General features: G+C 37.8%; 1 protein-coding gene across 2 annotated transcripts; it reads right to left on the minus strand.

The window, feature by feature from the left end:
- Positions 1-1145: 1145 nt before the first annotated feature.
- On the minus strand, positions 1146-20834 carry pi4kaa (phosphatidylinositol 4-kinase, catalytic, alpha a). Of its 2 annotated transcripts, none has more exons than XM_033988936.2 (54): positions 20624-20834; positions 19670-19786; positions 19502-19595; positions 19301-19389; positions 19074-19146; positions 18732-18994; positions 18594-18660; positions 18367-18515; positions 18213-18278; positions 18047-18143; positions 17778-17969; positions 17608-17708; positions 16974-17103; positions 16780-16909; positions 16616-16711; positions 16356-16539; positions 12703-12803; positions 10971-11139; positions 10711-10761; positions 10463-10571; positions 10237-10373; positions 10034-10167; positions 9877-9959; positions 9736-9806; positions 9539-9663; positions 9387-9468; positions 9121-9204; positions 8939-9028; positions 8734-8853; positions 8423-8515; positions 8186-8342; positions 7964-8091; positions 7720-7878; positions 7484-7635; positions 7303-7410; positions 7092-7219; positions 6151-6306; positions 5981-6060; positions 5667-5866; positions 5507-5594; positions 5256-5423; positions 5117-5170; positions 4525-4645; positions 4327-4456; positions 4178-4248; positions 4013-4085; positions 3739-3919; positions 3546-3650; positions 3329-3454; positions 3131-3251; positions 2893-3052; positions 2700-2789; positions 2519-2602; positions 1146-2434 (listed from the first exon to the last, which is right to left on the minus strand). In XM_033988936.2, the coding sequence occupies exons 1-54, from the start codon at positions 20720-20722 to the stop codon at positions 2383-2385; spliced, it is 6288 nt and encodes a 2095-aa protein (XP_033844827.1). In that variant the 5' UTR covers positions 20723-20834; the 3' UTR covers positions 1146-2382. The 2 variants fall into 2 exon arrangements, with proteins under 2 accessions (XP_033844827.1, XP_033844826.1); XM_033988935.2 differs by having other exon boundaries at positions 6999-7219; positions 20624-20822.
- Between the last annotated feature and the right edge of the window lie 630 nt (positions 20835-21464).

Genomic DNA, 21464 nt, shown 5'->3' on the forward strand with positions numbered 1-21464 from the left:
TTAGTAGTGATCTTCAGCGGTAAATAGTGTGTAATAACAGTGGTTAAATACCTCTTTCACACGCAGTCACTCAACACGACTTACATTGTTTGCAGATCACTATGCAAACCATTCATGAACAGATGAACAATCTAAAAAGAGCATAGACAATTATGAGGTCAAATAATGCATTCAGTTAACCTCATTTGACTTAGTTTATTTACCACTACAGGGTAAGGTAAGATATAGTGCAAGCTATTTGTCTGTTTTTGCCCCCCTCCCCCTTTAGAGACCAAGAACAAATGCGTTACTAACTAGTCTGTACCTGTGTTGTCATACACAATAATGTATGGTTGAATAGTTATGATTACAGGCTGTAGAATGATCTTAAATATTCAGAGTATGTTACTTCAGGAGGCAAACAGAGGCCTATTGAACCTGTTGTTGTGCCGCTCGTGCGTAATGCTTTTTCACACCGGAGTATAGACAACAAGAGCAAAATGGGAACAAACATTGTATTGAACACGTTATAGGACTCAGTCAATGTGAGTGTTTATAAACTTTATTTTAAAAAACTACGCTCAGCAGTGACGCCCCGAGGAGATAAACTTTTAAGAGCTTTAACTGCTACTAACTTTATGGTCTTAAAGTGACCTTTACATCTGCGTCGCATTTAAGTTACATTTAAGTTTGAAATGGCTGCATCTGTATGTTTCAATGGTTTTCAGATGAGCGGAAAATGCAGACGTTTCTTACCTTGGCTCCAGTCTTCTCTTCCCTTTTCTTTCTCCCATTTCAGAAACGTTAAACCAGGTTTCCTCAGGAGCACCACGTGACCTGCCCATCCCTGTGACGTCACCGGTGCGAGGTACATTGTTTGTAAATGAACAACTCACCTGTGGTTTTGACAGCACGAGACACTAATGCAAATGTAGATTGACTGTAGTATGTATCCTCTTGCTGAAACGTTTCAATACATCTACATTTAATATAACAACTGGAAATAGTATTCATGTAATTCTATTTGTAGGCTAGTGGTCTAGTCTTTTTGGTACAGGCTACCACTCTTAACACTATTTTATTAATGGCTATAATATGAGACAGACCTTGCTTTCACAAAGTAAACCGATTTCCATTTTACAAAGTCAATGTAAAATAGCCCTATATAAGGGAGATCCAATATACTTTTATTGTTAAATCACTGTAAGACTGTTCCTGAAATGCTCTTCTGACAGAACATATTTGTGCTTGAGTGAGTCATATTTGAGATTACAACATACTGATGTCACATTAATCTGGAGACACAGGTGATTGTCGTCTTAACAGTACTGAACTGAGCAAAGACTTCACACTTACATTGACATACCAAACCAGTACAGGCCAAAGAAACATGGACACACAGTAACAGACATTTAAAAGACAAAAACAAAGGAAATGGCTTCATCCAAAAGTACTTTGAGTGACAGGAACCGCTTTACCTTTGCAACCTGATTAACCGTAACCATTTACCCTAATTACCCTTGATATGCAGCTACACGAAATCATATTTGCAATGAAAGGTGGGCGTTAGTTACAACACAGCCACAAATGAATACACTATTAAATATTGATATATTGCATAAGGTTAATCATCAAGTATTACTACAGGCTGCCGCAATGTCTGTCCTAAATGGCTTTTTAATCATTTGCAGTCATCAGTCTGTGCAACTCAAACAGCATGTGTGAATAGGAATGTGATATTTAAAATGGCATACACTCCTTTCTAAAGGGAAGTCTACAATGTTTATACTCTACATACATATTCTGACACACATTTACTGTTATATTAAAAGGAGTGCCATTTGGGAATGTCTAAAAAGTCTAAAAGATGAGGTTTGACCATAAAAAGAAGCACAGCCAAACATTCTCAAATACTGTGTCTATGCAATGTAATACAGTTTTTGAAGTGATTTTGATTTCTAAACACCAATTAATAACTAACAATGTTACATTCATACAATGTACATTTTTGATTTAGTCTTTGATATATTTCAAATCAACAGTGTGGATATAGTTAAAAAAGATAAATTTATAATTCTAAAATCTAACCATTAAGCAGCTGAAGTGAATTAAATACTGCGATTTGTAAAGTGCATACCAGCATTAAGTGGACACCAGCATAATGACAATGATAAAATATCAGCTTAAACACACACTATACAGAAATATGGCTCCCTTTTGGTCAGCTTCCACTTGTGTGAACACAAGCTATTCATTGTAACAAATACCAGCATTGTGAAGAAAACACTTAAAGGGAAATTCTTATACCTCTTCTGATTTAAATAATAAACAATCTAAAAAATTAACTACAGTAAAGCAGCAGACTGGGAGGTTTTGCATTGCAGTGACGTCCATGTAGACCTTTTAGTATGGGATTTGATTCTGATAATACTGCAGCATGTCATAGGTCTTGCTCCTTAAATTGGGGAAGTTAATAGAGAAAGGTTTAGTCAAATTAAATAAGTCTGTACCCAATCAAACAGCATGAATTATGTCTCACCTGCTACTAAGGAAACAGCTCTGAATGACTTTGATCATGAATGCTGCTGCCTCTTTCTCACTCATTTGTGGGTTGAATCGTCCTCTGAAAAGCAAAACAAAAAAAAATACTGTTAATCTTGAAGGTAGTTAGGTGCAATTAATACTGCATGAATTATATTTAAATGCAGTGTTGTACTTACTTTAAGAGCTTAATGGTTTGCCCTCTGAAGCATGGTAGTCCAGTGTCCAGCATCAGTGTCACTAATGAAACTACTGCATCCATGTAGGGTCTATTTAACAAGAGTGGATTTCTTTTTTAATAATTTCCATCTTTTCCATCTCTTTAATTCTTTTCTAAATTTGAAAATCTATAGTGTAGCATGACTGCCTTACCGTACAGCCAAATATCCTCTGACACACATCTCCATGAACCACTTGAAAGGTGTAGCTTCCATTTTGCCTCCCATAATCATGACCATCTCATCAGTCAACTTGATGTCTGGCTCCCAGCCGAGGTTACCACCAGGGGAGCTCTCAAACATGAAGCCAAAGTCTAGAGAAAAGCAGGTTCACAGTTTTAAGTGTTTGTTTATATGGAGAAACTGCTACTTTTAGAGTTCCTGTGTTGTACCAATGTGAATGAGATGGCCCTTGCTGTCTAACATGATGTTCCCATTGTGCCTGTCTTTGATCTGCAGCAGAAACAATAGAAGACTATAGGCAGCCATACTGCGGATGAAGTTATACCTGGCCTGTGAAAAGAAAAAGCATAAAATATAAACACACTGCAAATTACAAATTTACAAACATAGCATGACAGACTATGCACCTTTTGGAAAGCTAAGGTGGATTCATCTCCGTATTGGTTACGGAAGTAGTCATACATTCCAAAGTCTGTCTGTCTGCCAAGTTGGTCACGAGACTTGCAATCAGGGATGCATTCAATGACACCACACTAAGAATACAAAAACATTTTTACCACAGTGGTAAAAGTGTATTAAAATAAAATCCCAGTACATGCATTATAAATAATATTAAAGCTTTACCCCTGGAGCCGTTGCTACCACTCTATATGGAAAGACAAACAGATCCAAACCAACCAACTGGAAAATATTCTTGAAAAGGCCAATAATTTGTAGAGCAAGCATGTCCTAAAATGGTGGCACACAGCAACAATATGAGTTTACAATCAACAATATGTAACACAAATGTGGGCCAAAAGAATCTAAATTATATCACCTGTCTACAGTCATCTCCCACTTTAAAAATGGCTGCCTGCCAGCACACTTTTTGAGAGCCATCAGGATTTTCCTCTCCATCTTCTACTGAGTCCGAGGGGCAGCGCAGGCCTTCCCTCTCCAGCTCACTCACACCACAACGCTTTACTTTGAACTTAGCGAGGTATGGTGCTTTAGCGGCACTGCAAAAAAAACAAAAAAAAACAAAATCTATTCATTTTAATAAAAAACTTTTAACAATCAATTTAACAAATGTAACTTGCAATAAGTCACACCTCTGCATAGGTGTTCCCGATTTATAATCGATATCCAGAACAATTGCTTCAGGATTACTTGGCAAGTAGCACCCTGTATGCACAACAATAGTACCAGTTATTCAATGCACACAAAATGTGAAACCTGCAAAGTGCATGTTAAGAAATGTGTCATATATACTGTACCTGGTTGAACCTTGATGTCAGATAAAGCCTTGAGACAGGCCCGTTTTCTCTCCTCACCCTTTGGAACAGGCCTAAAATTACAAATATATAGACTGTACCAAGACTAATACGAAGAAAATACTGTATACTAAAATCGCTAAGGGCTTTACTTGATAATGGCTGACACATTGGTGATCTTGTTGAAAAAGTCAAACTCTCTCTGGTAGAAATCCTTTGCTGGTCCAGACAGTGAGTTGATGATTTCCTCAACCATTTGCTCCAGTAGCTCCCCAATGTCAGCTAAACGGATTCATGCAGAAGTTATAAATGTAATCACTTACATATCCTTAATAAGACTTTTCGCTTACGATCTTTCTGATGTCCCTCCTCATCCACAAAAATGTTGGTTTTCATGTTCCAGATAAACTGATGAGCAAGAAGCTGGGATTTTTGAGCTGCCCAAAGGATGTACTCCCGCACGTAACCCATCTAAAAAAAAAGAAGAAGAAATCCAAAAAGAAATCCATTATGTTAATTTAGTCACAAATCTAGCACATCTCAGGCACCTATACACTAAAGCCAGCAATGCTTAAAAAGTACTATGTAACTTTTCTAGTGGATGGTTGCTTTGCCTTAATCTTGCATCTTTTACATTACAGGATTATATTGCTCAAGTATACTTTGAAAAACATGTATTCTGTGAGTGTTGTTGTGTCTCACAGAGCTGACCTGTAACTTGGACTCGTGGAGTCACCTACTTGTCTCCGTGGAGAAAGACAAGTTCAATGCCATGCAGTGAAACATTCCAGCTAAGATAATAACATCCACATGGGGACAAGCAGGTGGCACGCTGACATTCCACCAGAAAAGTTACACAGTCCAACTTTAATAGGTGTAATATATGTTATATTAAAAGATTAGAACATACTTACACAGTTCACATAAACCTAACACATTTACCTTATCATAACGCAATGCTTGTACAATCTGGGGGATGTAGAACAGAATTGCATCCTAGAAAAAAAAAGAAAACAATGACGACATACACAGTGTTATGTATAACAATTCCATAGTACCAGTGAGATTTAATTAAACTTACTGGGGGGAAAGAACGCAGGACCTTGACGCCGTACTGTGCAGTGAGCGGATGTGGTGGGTACATGCTACTGAAATAGGACAGACCAGTGGGAGGGTCAGCTGGGGCCCAGCACAAGATATGGCTCAGCTCAGGGGAGTCAGCATCAATTGTGTGCCAGGTCACCAAAAACTAGGTAAAAACAAACATTTTAAACAACAAATGACAACCAAAACACTGAAATTATAATTACTTAATCACTTTCTAAATTTTACTTTTACAGCCTCTGGTACATCACTGACAGCTCCAGGGTCAAGTCTCACCAGCCGGGTCACTTCAGCAACAATGGCGTCATTTTTGAATCTATCAAAAATACCAGTTCATTTTGTAGAGGCTTGAAATGTACCATGACCATAAGTGAATAGAAAAAAATACCTTGCCGGAAGCTGCATTGCCAAGTATGGTGCAATACTCCAGGCCAAATTCACATTGTCCTTCCACTGTTTCTCAGTTAGACTGATGTATTTGGACCTCCAATTGGAGATGCTAGTTTCCACAGACTGTTCAGTGGCGATGGTTAGTTCCTGGGTGGAAAGGGGATTGTACCACGTAGTCAGCCGCTCAATCTCACTGGCCTGGAAAAACAAGACTTCTTTGTTACTCAATATTTTCTAGAGTTGTAAGAAAGGTCCCACATGTCAGATGATTAAAACAAGGGAATTAAAATAATCCATTATCAAAGCTCTCACCAGCAATGCCAACAGCAGAGTTCTACGTTTTGTATAATACTTATGAAGTTGTGTGCCTCTGTTACTCTTCTTTGATGTGCCTAGAAAGAGGACCAAGCAAATTCAAATGTGGCAACAGGAGTAGTTTCACATTTTCCTTTGCTGCAAAGATTGCTTGTAATTAAAAATACCTGACTTTTTAGATGCAGTGGACATTCCACTGGAGAGAGGATATGTGTTAATCCACCCCTGACTACTCTGCTGAGAGCGAGAGCTGGAGTCCATGTTGCTCCGGAGGTCAGCAGCATTCATCACTGACAGACTGTTCAATGATGGGTCCTGATTGTCTGTTCACAGAGAACACAATCAACAAAACCAACTCTATTGCTTTAAGTAAAAAACATGACCAATGCTGTAAATGCTTAAAAATGAGTCCTGTAGGTGCCCTGCTGTTTTAATGATCATGCAGGGAAAGCCAGCAGGAGATGATAGCAGTCCAAACCATTGGTCTTGGGTCAAATAGTGTTTACATTGCAGGGTTATTGTAACTTTGGCCCAGGATCAGTGGTTAAAGATAAAGTTGAACTAGAACATGAATGGATATATGGCCATGCGACCATGCCTTTGTCTGGGTTGTTTGGAATGAAAGGGACAGGATATTTGATGAAAAAGCACTTTTTCATTGAAATTTAAAGATTATAATTGAGCGATTTAGTAAATTGTGAGAAGGGGGCAGGTGGAGGGGCTGATAAAATGAATAATCATGCATCTTAACGCAGATGACAAATTTGCACTTATCCTCACAGTTGCTTTAAGTATTTTAGAAAACAACAAGTGCAATAGACAGTTGGAAAAAGAAACAAAATATTTTTAAGGATCACAAGAAAAACACACTATACGTTTCGGAAAAAAAAGGAAACTGAAAAAAGTTTGATAAGAACAATAAGTCAGCATGTGAGGATATCCAGTGACAAATCTGACATGCGTAACAGCATGCCCCTGCTGCAGTGCAGTCCAAACTCCACCACATTAGGCTTACTCAAGATAGATATCGGAGAAGTGCTGGACACAATTAGCGATCCAAAAATTCCAGCAGAGAGGGTGCTCGGGACAGGGCTAGTACCAAGCTCACCAGGTGGGACCAATTGACACGCAGCCAAATATTTCTTGTCAGAAAGGATGCTTGCGTAGAAACGGATCATTACACTGATGTCTTCACGTAGTCGCTTGTCGCACTGAGTTGGGAACTTCGGGGTAACACTAAATCAGTTTTAAAAGCAATGAGTTTGTATTCAATTTAGCATTACTTCTCAAAAATCAGTAAATAGATGGTTAAAAGTTACCTAAAGTAATCAAAAGCTGTAGAGTAGATTTTTTCACGAAGTACATTTCTAACAGTGGCATTTGTGACCACATCAGAATGAAGCAAAGCCAGACCCAGAGTAAGCAATCTGCAACACAAAAACATTACAACAATTAGAAGCACAAAATAAAACCCAACACAGTTGCATTAATGTAAACTACCTGAAGCGAGGTCCAATGGCAGCTACATGGCGATTGAGACTACTTTGATTGCCACCAACATTAAGAGACAGAGAACGTTGTAGCAAGCTGCCAAAAATCTCCACTTGATCTGCACTAGAATATTTTGCTATTTCAAACCTCTGGACTAGAAACTGTGGAAAGAAACACAAGTTACTTAAAAACAAACACAAGGTTTTGAAAAAACTTTGTCTATGATCAAAAATGTAAAATCAAACCTCTATCCAAATGTGGTGAGGGGTCACATCTGGAGGACAGGGGACAGGCTGACTTTCTTCAGATGCAGCCAGAGGATCAGCCTCAACCTGAGCATCGGAAAATAGGCCCATCTTCAACTCCACAGTCATCTGCCAAGCTCCTGCCATCTCTCGCATAAACTAAACAACCAACAATGCACCAAAGGTAATGACAAATATGTTTGTTAGAAAAAAAACAGGACATGATGCTGTCAATCATCTGTACCGGGACTTCAATTCCAGCACGGGCTGCCAGCAGCCACTCCCAGCATGCAATAGCAGTCTCCATTCCATGCTCTGTAAACATCTTGAGAGGAGACCAGCAGAGATGATGCAGGAGCTGAGGGTCACAATCTAAAGAAAATGGACGGGTGCCACAATCAACATAAAAACTAGAGAGAAACAGCAACCAAAAGTGTAAAATACGGATTTTGAAAGGAAACTGAACCCTTTGTGCTGATGAGCAATGCAGCCAGTTTGAACATGGCCTCAGTGAACACCTCAGGCTGTGCAGAGTCCAAAGCTTCCCCCATCTGTTTGATCATCAGTCGGCTTAAATCGGACTTGCCTTTAACTGCTTGGACAAAGTGGATCATGCCCGATACCTACAAAAAACAATTGTTCAAATATTACTTTATTTTTCAGCAATTTACTATGTTTTTTTTTTTTCTTGAAGGGTGATTACCTCTCCAGCATATCGGTTTCTGAGGTTTAGTGATGCCATGAAGTTGGAATAGTCTTTCTTGACACAGGCAGGCCTTTCGGACAATTGAGTGGACTATAGTTCGATAAGAAATGCACAAGAAGCTCATTAACTTTCATGATGTCATGTAAATTATAATATATATGTTTAGAATATAGTATATTATAAACATGTTCAATAACATTTTGCCACTTCTCAGAGTAAAAAAAAGTATTCATAGCTTTCTTCCCAGCCTTTCAATACTGCTGCACACTTGGTGCTGAAAAAGTGTTGGTGGGAGTGTCATTACCCACCCCTAGTGTGGTGCTCTCTCGGTTGTAGCCAGCAAAATGCAAGATACTCTCTGTGGCCATAGCCAAGCCTGTGTGCTGAGAGAGTCCTGACACCCAGTTTTGATGCTTGTTTAGATATTCCTAAAAATGAAAAAAAAAAAAAATACAGATTTGCTCTCCTAGTATATACAATACAAGTATACAGTATATGTTACAATTATGTTACCTGTAGATGTGATTTGGTCACAGATGGTGCCCACTTCATGGCTTCTTTAAGGATCTCTCCACAACGTGCTGCAAAGTCCTTCACTATACTCTGCAATGGGCAATTTTACATTATTGCAGCATTACTGTAGTTGCAGGACAACATTTTGCATTTGGTGACAATATTTAGTTGCAGAATAATACCTCTCTTGCTTCATATGTGTCTGGGACAGTGACTCTGTAGGGTGTGTCTGGGATATCATAGTATGGTTGGTCTTTATGGATGTCCTGCAGAAAAATGAAGCATAAAAAAAAATATAAAATAAAAAAATGTATATGTATGTGTGTGTGTATATATATATATATATATATATATATATATATATACACATATACATATATATACACCCCCCCCATCCCCCCCCCCCCCCCATCCATCCAGTTGTGCATGTAATGTGATTATAACTTACTGCACTGAGAGAAAGGGAGAGTGTCTGCAGGATATCTAACATGGTCCTGAGCACACGACCACTCCACAACAGATGAGGGAAACTGAGAAAAGACATATCATTAATGAAATTAATCATGTTTATTTTTTTTTTCTACAAAAAGGAATACTCACGTTTCAGCAAGTCCAGATAAATATTTGTCTGCTACTCTGCGGATTCTTTTATGTATGTGATTAAAGTTCACCAAGAGGAATTGAGCATGGCGCTCTAGCTCTTCCTCATGAGATTTGGTTTTTGCCTAAAAATAAGACTCTGTGAATTAAGAGTGTAATAGAAAATTCAAAAAAAGGACTAGTTGAAAAGATCTTACTTTTTCTGCCATCATTTGAAGAAAGACTTCAAAAACTTTATCACTGACAGCAATCACACACTGCATCATACCTGAAAAGTATGTGCAGTGGTTAACATGGTACTTTAAAGTTATCCAAGTATTGTGTCTTATAACCCCTACCAGATTTATCCTTCTGAATTGCTCTATCTTCAAAATAACGAAACATGACTTGAAACCGATCGGAGTCGAGAGAACGCAGCATCCTAAAAAAATAGTGTTGTATTATTTATTTATTAAAAAATAAAAGGTACACGGAGATGGTGTTTGCTTGCCATACCTCATATATTCTAATCTGTAAACTGACAAGAGATAAGTGGACATAGCGAAGTCCAACTTGTTGATCAGAACGGCCACATCTGGAGGGGGGTCCAGCAGGTTGATGATAGTACTCCGCAGATCATTCAGTTCAGCCTGCAATTTAATTTTTCATAAGTTTAAAAATATCTTTTGATGTACTAGCTCTTGTATTACATCACATACAGGGGTGACTGTGTCATTTTTGAGTGCAGAATTGTACTGCAGCTCAGAGCGCAGAGGTTCTCCACTGGGAAACGTGAGCAGGGGAGATTTAGTTGCAATCTCACAAACTCCTTCATACCATTCTTCTGGCCACAAACCTAGAGAACATTACAGTAAAAACATATTTAAGTTTAATCATGATAAGTGAGATTTTAAAGAATTAAGTTAAACAGTAATTATCTCAAACCTGAACCCTCTACTGCAAAACCCATGACAACAGAGTACAGCCAGAAGTCTCTGAAGAGCTTTTGCAAACGTGGCTTTGCTTCTTTAATTGGTGGAAGTCTCCTGGTCAGCTACAAAAGATAGTGACACTTATACTACCGTACATATAATAGTAATGTTATAATATGTTTTTCAAGATAATTATAGATATTGATATGTACTTCATGTATGAAAATAATCTAAACAAAACATTTAATTATATTTACATACCACAGCAATAACAGGGATCAAGACTCCAAGGTTTCCAGCACTGCTAGATGCCTAAAGAGACAAAAGAATGTGCCGTTTATGCTATTGTAAAAGCATCACTAAGTGGTGTTAACACATAATACCAAAATCAACTATGCTTTTGGGAAAGAAAACTACAGGTATGGGAAAGGTGTTTAAATAATGTTAAACATATTTGTTTAAGTATGTATTATAACTACATGAGCAAATTAAACAGAGATTAATAGAAGTATTTTATCTACCTTTAATGCCGGACCTTTGTCTGAGGCTCTCTCGCTTGCTCTTTTGCCCTCCAGACCAAGTTGAACAAAAAGTTCCAACAGGTTCACAAGTAACTCATCCACCATTTGCTCATTTTGGAGATTTGCTGCTATGTTACCCAGGGCATTTATCACAGCAAGGGAACAATGTCTAGCAACACAAAAACAGGGTAGTTGTTAATGACAATAAATTAAAATGGAGCTAAAACCCTCTATTGTCTACTTAGTCATATACAAACCTCTCCAGCACAAAGTTTGATTAATGATTTTACTGAGATGCTTTCTGTCGTATGCACAGACTTTGATGGTTTAGTCATTACACATGATTTTAATGTACATGTTGACAGAAATACTAAAGAGCTCAGTGTTGCCCTTGAAATGTTTAGTTTGACTCAGCATGTCAGCGAGCCCACCCATAACAGAGGGCACATTCTGAACCTGGTCATTACAAAAGGAGTAAATATTTCAAATGTCAATGTGGTAGATGTTGCTATGTCTGATCCTTTTTGTGTCTTCTTTGACCTGTGTTATTCCCAAACCAGTGGCTGGACATGCAGTTGTTTGAAGGAGACACATAAATGATACCTCTTTGGTTCAATCTCTACATGCTGCTGTTAGGCCAGTTAATATGTAGCAATAATGTGTTCTCTCACAAATATGCAGATGACACTGAGATCTATGTCTGGCTGCAGGTGAATATGGACAAGTGGATTCATTCTGCCACTGCATCCAACAGATCAGTGTGTGGATGCAAGTCATAGTCTTTGGCCCACAGTCACCTCCAGTCTCTGTCTCTAAAACCTTGAAATCAGGCTAAAAATCTAGGGGTAATAATGGACTTAGATCAGCCACATTAAATCAATAACATCTGCAGCTTTTTACCATCTAAAAACATTGCAAAAATCAAAAGGTATGTCAAACCAGACTTGGAGAGATTTATCCATGCATTTGTCTCCAGAAGGTTAGACTACTGTAATGTCCTGCTCACTGGCCTCTCCAAACAAATGTTAAGGCAGCTGCAGTACATCCAGAACGCTGCTGCTCGGGTCCTGACTAGAACTAGGAAGTATAAGCATACAAGTTCTGTGCTCTAGTTCTGCACTAGTTCCCTATGGCTCAGAGAATAGACTTTTAAGCAGCTCTGGTACTAGACCATGGAGATACGTACACAATCAAAGTGCATCTTTCACATGTTAGTGGCATATGAACCATCTCACACTAAGAACTTCAGGCATTGGTCTCCTGCGGGCGCCCAGAGTCAAGATTAAACATGGGGAATCAGTTTCAGTTTTATGCAGCTAAACTGTAACAATCTTCCTGAAGATGTGAAACAGGCCTCTACTTCGGCAATATTTAAATCCAGGCTCAAAACGATTGTTTAGCTGTGCATATGTCTGAAAGGTTTTTATTCTGCACCCTTCTCTTTTAATGTTAATTTTATGATGATTATTTGTGTTTATGTTTTGATTTGTTGTATTGTGATTTTAATGCCTTTCTTATTCTGTAAAGCACTCTGAATTACTTTGTGTATGAATCATGCAATACAAATAAACTTGCCTGTCTAGAGAAGTAGTACATAGTAATGTAGTTCTCATAGTGGTGGTTTCTGACACAGAAACTAATGCACACCCAGTTGTTTTCAAATTATTATGGAATTAGAGATTTTGGCAGTTTAGATAGATACTGGCTATTCTGATGATCAGATTAAGCTCACCTATATCCATGGTCCTTATAGTCCTTGGTAGAGTAAACCATGGAACTAGCTTTAACACTGATCTGCTGAAATAAATTCCATACTTCCTGGTAGATATATTGCTGAAAAAGAATACAAAAGGATTATTTGTAAAAAAAAAAATCAATATAAAACGAACTAATTACAAACTAAACCAGACATGGGCAAACTATGGCCACGGCCCTTACAGCCTAAATCTCTCTCTCTCTCTCTCTCTCTAAATCTCTCTCTCTCTCTCTAAATCTCTCTCTCTCTATATCTCTCTCTCTCTATATATATATATATCTCTCTCTCTCTAAATCTCTCTCTCGCTATATATCTCTCTCTCTCTATATATATATCTCTCTCTCTCTCTCTAAATCTCTCTCTCTCTCTAAATCTCTCTCTCTCTAAATCTCTCTCTCTCTAAATCTCTCTCTAAATCTCTCTCTCTCTCCAAATCTCTCTCTAAATCTCTCTCTCTCTCTAAATCTCTCTCTCTCTCTCTCTCTAAATCTCTCTCTCTCTAAATCTCTCTCTCTCTAAATCTCTCTCTCTCTCTAAATCTCTCTCTAAATCTCTCTCTCTCTCTCTCTAAATCTCTCTCTCTCTCTAAATCTCTCTCTCTCTCTCTCTAAATCTCTCTCTAAATCTCTCTCTCTAAATCTCTCTCTCTCTCTATCTAAATCTCTCTCTAAATCTCTCTCTCTCTCTAAATCTCTCTCTAAATCTCTCTCTAAATCTCTTTCTCTCTCTCTAAATCTCTCTCTCTCTCTAAATCTCTCTCTCTCTCTCTAAATCTCTCTCTCTCTCTAAATCTCTCTCTAAATCTCTCTCTCTAAATCTCTCTCTCTCTCTAAATCTCTCTAAATCTCTCTCTCTCTCTAAATCTCTCTCTCTCTAAATCTCTCTCTCTAAATCTCTCTCTAAATCTCTCTCTCTCTAAATCTCTCTCTAAATCTCTCTCTAAATCTCTCTCTAAATCTCTCTCTAAATCTCTCTCTAAATCTCTCTCTCTCTCTCTAAATCTCTCTCTCTCTCTCTAAATCTCTCTCTCTCTAAATCTCTCTCTCTCTCTCTAAATCTCTCTCTCTCTCTAAATCTCTCTCTCTCTCTCTAAATCTCTCTCTCTCTCTCTAAATCTCTCTCTCTAAATCTCTCTCTCTAAATCTCTCTCTCTAAATCTCTCTCTCTAAATCTCTCTCTAAATCTCTCTCTCTCTAAATCTCTCTCTCTCTATCTCTCTCTCTATCTCTCTCTCTATCTCTCTCTCTAAATCTCTCTCTCTAAATCTCTCTCTCTAAATCTCTCTCTCTAAATCTCTCTCTCTAAATCTCTCTCTCTAAATCTCTCTCTCTAAATCTCTCTCTCTAAATCTCTCTCTCTCTCTAAATCTCTCTCTCTCTCTAAATCTCTCTCTCTCTCTCTAAATCTCTCTCTCTCTCTCTAAATCTCTCTCTCTCTAAATCTCTCTCTCTCTCTCTCTAAATCTCTCTCTCTCTAACTCTCTCTCTCTCTCTCTAAATCTCTCTCTCTCTCTCTCTAAATCTCTCTCTAAATCTCTCTCTCTCTCTAAATCTCTCTCTAAATCTCTCTCTCTCTCTAAATCTCTCTCTCTCTCTAAATCTCTCTCTCTCTCTAAATCTCTCTCTCTCTAAATCTCTCTCTCTCTAAATCTCTCTCTCTAAATCTCTCTCTCTAAATCTCTCTCTCTAAATCTCTCTCTCTCTCTAAATCTCTCTCTCTCTCTAAATCTCTCTCTCTCTCTAAATCTCTCTCTCTCTCTCTAAATCTCTCTCTCTCTCTCTAAATCTCTCTCTCTCTCTAAATCTCTCTCTCTCTCTAAATCTCTCTCTAAATCTCTCTCTCTCTCTCTAAATCTCTCTCTCTCTCTCTCTAAATCTCTCTCTCTCTCTAAATCTCTCTCTCTCTCTCTCTAAATCTCTCTCTCTCTCTAAATCTCTCTCTCTCTCTAAATCTCTCTCTCTCTCTAAATCTCTCTCTCTCTCTCTAAATCTCTCTCTCTCTCTAAATCTCTCTCTCTCTCTAAATCTCTCTCTCTCTCTAAATCTCTCTCTCTCTCTAAATCTCTCTCTCTCTCTCTAAATCTCTCTCTCTCTCTCTAAATCTCTCTCTCTCTAAATCTCTCTCTCTCTCTAAATCTCTCTCTCTCTAAATCTCTCTCTCTCTCTAAATCTCTCTCTCTCTCTCTCTAAATCTCTCTCTCTCTAAATCTCTCTCTCTCTCTCTCTAAATCTCTCTCTCTCTCTCTCTAAATCTCTCTCTAAATCTCTCTCTCTCTCTAAATCTCTCTCTAAATCTCTCTCTCTCTCTAAATCTCTCTCTCTCTCTAAATCTCTCTCTCTCTCTAAATCTCTCTCTCTCTCTAAATCTCTCTCTCTCTAAATCTCTCTCTCTCTAAATCTCTCTCTCTCTAAATCTCTCTCTCTAAATCTCTCTCTCTCTAAATCTCTCTCTCTCTCTAAATCTCTCTCTCTCTCTAAATCTCTCTCTCTCTCTCTAAATCTCTCTCTCTCTCTCTAAATCTCTCTCTCTCTCTCTAAATCTCTCTCTCTCTCTAAATCTCTCTCTCTCTCTCTAAATCTCTCTCTCTCTAAATCTCTCTCTCTCTCTAAATCTCTCTCTCTCTCTAAATCTCTCTCTCTCTAAATCTCTCTCTCTCTCTAAATCTCTCTCTCTCTCTAAATCTCTCTCTCTAATCTCTCTCTCTCTCTAATCTCTCCTCTCTAAATCTCTCTCTCTCTCTAAATCTCTCTCTCTCTCTAAATCTCTCTCTCTCTCTAAATCTCTCTCTCTCTCTAAATCTCTCTCTCTCTCTAAATCTCTCTCTCTCTCTAAATCTCTCTCTCTCTCTAAATCTCTCTCTCTCTCTCTCTAAATCTCTCTCTCTCTCTCTCTAAATCTCTCTCTCTCTCTCTCTAAATCTCTCTCTCTCTAAATCTCTCTCTCTCTCTCTCTAAATCTCTCTCTCTCTAAATCTCTCTCTCTCTAAATCTCTCTCTCTCTCTCTCTAAATCTCTCTCTCTCTAAATCTCTCTCTCTCTCTAAATCTCTCTCTCTCTCTAAATCTCTCTCTCTCTCTAAATCTCTCTCTCTCTCTAAATCTCTCTCTCTCTCTAAATCTCTCTCTCTCTCTAAATCTCTCTCTCTCTCTAAATCTCTCTCTCTCTCTAAATCTCTCTCTCTCTCTAAATCTCTCTCTCTCTCTCTAAATCTCTCTCTCTCTCTAAATCTCTCTCTCTCTCTCTAAATCTCTCTCTCTCTCTAAATCTCTCTCTCTAAATATCTCTCTCTCTCTAAATATCTCTCTCTCTCTAAATATCTCTCTCTCTCTAAATATCTCTCTCTCTCTAAATATCTCTCTCTCTCTAAATATCTCTCTCTCTCTAAATATCTCTCTCTCTCTAAATATCTCTCTCTCTCTAAATATCTCTCTCTCTCTAAATATCTCTCTCTCTCTAAATATCTCTCTCTCTCTAAATATCTCTCTCTCTCTATCTATATCTCTATCTCTCCCCATCCTGGCCCGGCCCCTCTGTCACATTTTAGAACCTATTGTGGCCCGTGTCAAAAAGTTTGCCCACCCCTGAACTATACTAAAGATTTAATTTTGGTGTCTTATATTTCATATTTACATTGCCAGTGATGACCATGCAGCCCAATTGGTCAATGATCAGGACATCAAGCTGAGAAGGAGGCTGACAGAACTTTTGTTGTAGGATTTGAAGTATGGGTTCCATTACTCTGGGAGTGTCTCGTAAGGCCACAGCAATGTGACCCAAAGCCCTGATGGTGTGATCTGGGATCAAATGAGCATCTCTGATGATGAAAGAAAGAAAACTAGTCATTCTTCCATCTTCTGTCAAATTTGTAGTTTCGGTAGGTCAATCCTTACTTATCATTTTCTTGATAGATGTAAAGACGGTTAGAAAGACTTGCAAGAAAAGCTTCTACTATGACATTGTCCCAAGTGAGACCTGCTTTAAGACACCTAAAGGCATAAAAACATTCTATCAATACAACAGTACATGTGAATGTAATAGATCCAATATAACTTACCTGCAAATGTTATCTATTGAGATATCCCTCAACTGTTCATACATAGTAGGCTGGCTCTTCTTGCTTGTACTAGCACTCAGTGTTGACTGGGAATGTTCATTGGTTACATGGATTTTTATTTCACTGCCTCCTGCAAACAATATAATCTTAAAATTATTACCAAAACAAAGATTTATTTTTGCATTAATAGATACCTGTAGTGTACTGGCTGTGGTATTTGTACAACTTCACTAAAACCGGTGAAGGCACCACCAAGAAGTCTCTTAAAGACATGGTGACCGAGTGAGCAACAACAGGAAAGCGCTCACACAGACGGCCTAGACCCTAAATAATAACAAGAAATGTCTAAAGTCACACTCAACACCATGTTTAAAGTTAAATGTGTAATGACTAAGCCTGTCTGTCAAATTAAACTGCTCAATAATTAAAGGCAATTTAACTATAATGTAATCATCAATGTAAAATGTAACTACAATGTAATTATAAATCTCTTTGCAGCTCAACTTTTCAAATGCAAAACCTTATTGTGTTTGGCCCTTAACCCGCTAATGCGTAATTATTTTGTTCTGCAGAGGGTGGGCTCCCCTCAACTAAAGTCATACCTAACACCCTGATTATTCAACAGAACAAGCTAAAAGGGTTCCAGAGTGGTGTCAAATGAATACAACTATTTAAATATATTTTGACCTAAAAACAAGACTGCAAAATATATTTTATTCTATAATTAAATCTAATAAATTATTTATATTTGTTTAAATTAAAGAGATGGTATTTAGCATGCGCTTCTACAAAAAATGAATATTACAGTAAAACAAAATACATATCTACCTGAAGGCAGCAAATGAGTAGGGGCATGTGAGCAATAATGACTTTACTGGATGTTTTTGACTGAAGCTTCTCAGAAAGTTTAGTGCAGAGATTTTCAGCTCCTAGCAATAGAAGACATGTGGTTACATAAAATAAACAATACAAAATCAAGTTTAAAATGTTGCATTTACCTTGCTCCTCGGTCACAGCCCACACCATAAGGTCCACACAAGCCGCATTAGCCTGGCAGCGCAATTTGAGCGGGCTCAGTTCACTTTGCAGATACTCCACATCATGTAATATTCTCTGCAACTCCGACTGGCTGCTGCTAAACTGCTCCAGGACAAAGTCATGAACCTCTTTTACAAAGTCTGTCTGGAGATCTGGAGGGCACAGATACAGATATGTGAGACGCAAGCACTAAATATGAAAATTGAAAAACAAATCTGCAATAACCTACCTTTTAGATTATATAGAGTGTCCCGTAGCATTTTAAAAATAGCTACATACAGAGGATCACTAAAGGTTTTGTAGTATAACGGAAAATTTGGATCTGCCTACAAACATAAATTAAATTAACTTTGTAAATGGAATTTAGCACTGTCATAATGCTTTTAGGATCATACCTCTAAAAGTTCAGCCAAAGAGTCATCTAGTGATTTTAAAAATGACTCAGACACAAACTGTTCAACCTGTAAAGACAGACAACAATAATCACAATTTTTCTGTTCATCATCAAATGCATACATTTTCTTTTTCATTCAAATTGTGATGTCAAACCATGTGAAGCAGCTGCCTCAGTGTGTCAATGGGGACGTGAAACTCTCCTGTGCTGCTTCCAGTGAATAGAGGTGACAAAGAAAAGCTAGAGCTGATAGTGGAGAAGTAATATTCAGGGTCAACAGCACTGCCATCAGGAAGATAAGAGCCTGAAAACAAAGATACATGAACAATGTCAAACTGCTTGTTTTGAATTGAAGACTGGGGCTATGTTTCTTGTATTTCACCCTCAAAATACTGCACAGAAGGATCAGCAGGTGAGCTTGGTGTCAGACCTGCTCTTTCAGGACTGGCCTGCAAATGTATTGTGGTTTGCTCAATTATTCACATCATTTTATAAACATGTTTTCTATAATTAAATATACCTGTTGTGAGACACTGGACAAAGAGGAACCTTTACGCTTTAGAGTGTCACTCTGACAAACACTCAGCAAAGAGGTGGGCATTATTGAACGGAAATCATTAAATGATCTTCTGTGTGCAGAGTCACTCTCTTCATTTGTAGGTAACACTGGCGCCACTGGCCGAGGGAATAATTTAGACAGTAATGGCTCATCTGTATTGCTGTATCGCCCAAAGGCTCGAGCCACCCCAAGCAGAGTTGGCACTGTGTACCTACAAAGGTACTCTGAAGTCATAAGAGAAGATGACTGTTATTAAATTTGCCATAATGGACATATCCAAAAACAAATGAAAATGAGTTTTACCTTTATCGTGAGTATCTGGATTCTTGCAGATGTCTTGCAGCACCTGCATGAGATCCATGATAGCCTCCAGAATCTGGCAAGGAGATTTTATTAAACTTTTATTCATAGACCATGTAAGTGACAAAAACATTGTAAACAAAGAAAAACAGTTGGTGATAACTATATGGAAGATATATTGTTTCAAGCAACAACATGCAAACATAAATTTTAAACTAAAAAGGTTTTACCTGTCCATGTAAAGCCTCATCACTCTGGGCCACATCTGAAAGCAGTGTTACAAGACTAAAGCTGAAGTTTTCAGCAACAGGAAGAGTGTCTGCAAAACAGAACCAGAATATATGAAATACAAAACACTTCATAAACATATGCTCAAAACGCTTAAAACTTGGATGGAGAAACAAGCAACAATCTCCATAGCGTGACTTTACCAAGTCCTTTACGTAGGGAGCTTTCCTCAATCCACTGAACTTTGGGAAGGCCTTTCAGTAGCCCCAGAAGGTATGGAACAATGGAATCCTTGTGCTGTTTGAGGTGATTAAGAGTGTATTTAAAAAGGTTGGTTTTCAAAAACAAATAGTGAGGAAAACTATGTTTACCTGAAGATTTGATTCAACCAAAAAGACACCCAGTGCAATGACAGCATCTCTCCTCCTCTCATCCAGCTGGTAGACCCCACGGAAATCAACAGGACACATGCATTGTAACTTCTGCACCTAAGAAAAGAAAAAAAAAAAAAATCATTGTAAGCTCTTGAGTAAAAGCCGGATTTGCACCACATGGTTATAAAGACCCAGTGGTCATGCCTGGCCTCCTTAGTTATAATGATGATTTTGGCTGGCCTAAATGTGTTTCAAGAGTTGAGCCAGGAATCCAGTCTCTGCAATCAACTGACTTTTTACAGTTTACAGAGTTTAGAAATACAGTGTTCCCTTTAAATTGATCTTATAATTTCTATTATAAGTAACACTGAACATCTAAAACATCTGGGTCAATACCCACATATTATAACACAAAGGAAAACATTACTGTATGAAAAAAGTCATAATAGGTATGTGTTTTTCAAATGCACCTACAACGTTCTAAAACTAATTTGTCTATGTCTATGCATGCAGCTTTAAAGGGAGCACTTCATTAACTACAGTTAAGCTGGGATATCTGTGGTTATGTTATACCATATAATTATTAACACTCCTGTCTAAATACAGTCCTGCCATCACCTCTTCACAACAAGCTTTAAAGTTACACTTACAATGAACTGTTGTGGGCCTATAATGAACTAGGTAAACTAAAAATAAAGGAAGTTTGATTGAGCTGACAATCGTCTCATTTCCTGATGTTGCTACTCTGGTTTCTTTAGGTACCAGGTTAGCTTGAGTTTCTGTGTACGTTATTGGCAGGTTACAACTAAAAGACCGTTCTTATAAACCAGGCATACAAACAAACTTTAAACGTGAAAGAATTATGACCAAAGAAACGCTAACAAAAGCAAACGAGAAGTTAAAGACAGGCCGAAGGTCTCTAAACAGGTTTTAGCTAGCTAGCTGCGTTACCTTCTCTATTGGAGCTTGTCCATGCGCTGCCAGCGACCGTGCTAAAGATAAAACGGTGTTAAAATAAAACCCTCTGCTTCCTCCTCCATTGAAAGACATGATTAAAAATATCCAAGCACAGCTAGACAAATAGAAGCATCTTCTTTCATTTATCCCGATCGCAGCTGACAACTACGGGAAGCGCGCTGTCCAAACCGAACGAAACAAGGTCATAGAGAAAAAAGCGAAGTGCGCAGAAGAGACTCAAATAGCCTTTAGAGGGGCCCTTAACGATTTACTTTTGATTTGTCCATTATAAACTTGTCCACACACCTAGCATGTCGTAAACCAAATTCGCTTCAAAAACACTTCAAAACATGTAAATAAGTAATAAGTAATAATAAGTAAATTACAACTTTCAATTCATAAATAAATTGTAGTTATGAATGCTTTAATTTTGTACTGAAAAGTCCTTTATGAGACAGAACGTTTTTTCAATCAATAACAATGAATATATCAGTCAATTTGGCAGTGGTAAAAAGATGATTCAATTCAAACCCCTTCGTTATCACCACTGTAATATCCTAAGTAAATACAAAATGTTCAATTTCGACAATAAAATTTGTATTAAAATCAAATTATTCTAAATCATTAATAATGCAGCTCCACCTATAATGGAAAAAAAAAAATCTTCAACTTTGTTTAACAAACTCCCCAGTCCACTCGGTCTGTGAACCGAAATTGCATAAATCCAAATCCTTTTCTTTTCAAACCATTAGACAGTGAAATCAGCTCCAGTCTGAAATTGTCTGTAGATTTGAATCATTTTACTAGAAATTTTAGATAATCAGATGTGCCCACA

Source organism: Periophthalmus magnuspinnatus, chromosome 23 (genome assembly GCF_009829125.3).
Source record: "Periophthalmus magnuspinnatus isolate fPerMag1 chromosome 23, fPerMag1.2.pri, whole genome shotgun sequence".
In the NCBI taxonomy this organism is placed as follows: domain Eukaryota; kingdom Metazoa; phylum Chordata; class Actinopteri; order Gobiiformes; family Gobiidae; genus Periophthalmus; species Periophthalmus magnuspinnatus.

Excerpts from the sequence above, each read along its gene's own strand:
- pi4kaa (XM_033988935.2), bottom strand. The coding sequence starts at position 20,722 with ATGTCTTTCAATGGAGGAGGAAGCAGAGGGTTTTATTTTAACACCGTT. Across the intron at positions 19,596-19,669 it reads TGGTTGAATCAAATCTTCAG|CACAAGGATTCCATTGTTCC; the intron begins GTAAACATAGTT and ends CACCTCAAACAG. Across the intron at positions 3,455-3,545 it reads TGGTAGCAACGGCTCCAGGG|TGTGGTGTCATTGAATGCAT; the intron begins GTAAAGCTTTAA and ends TTGTATTCTTAG.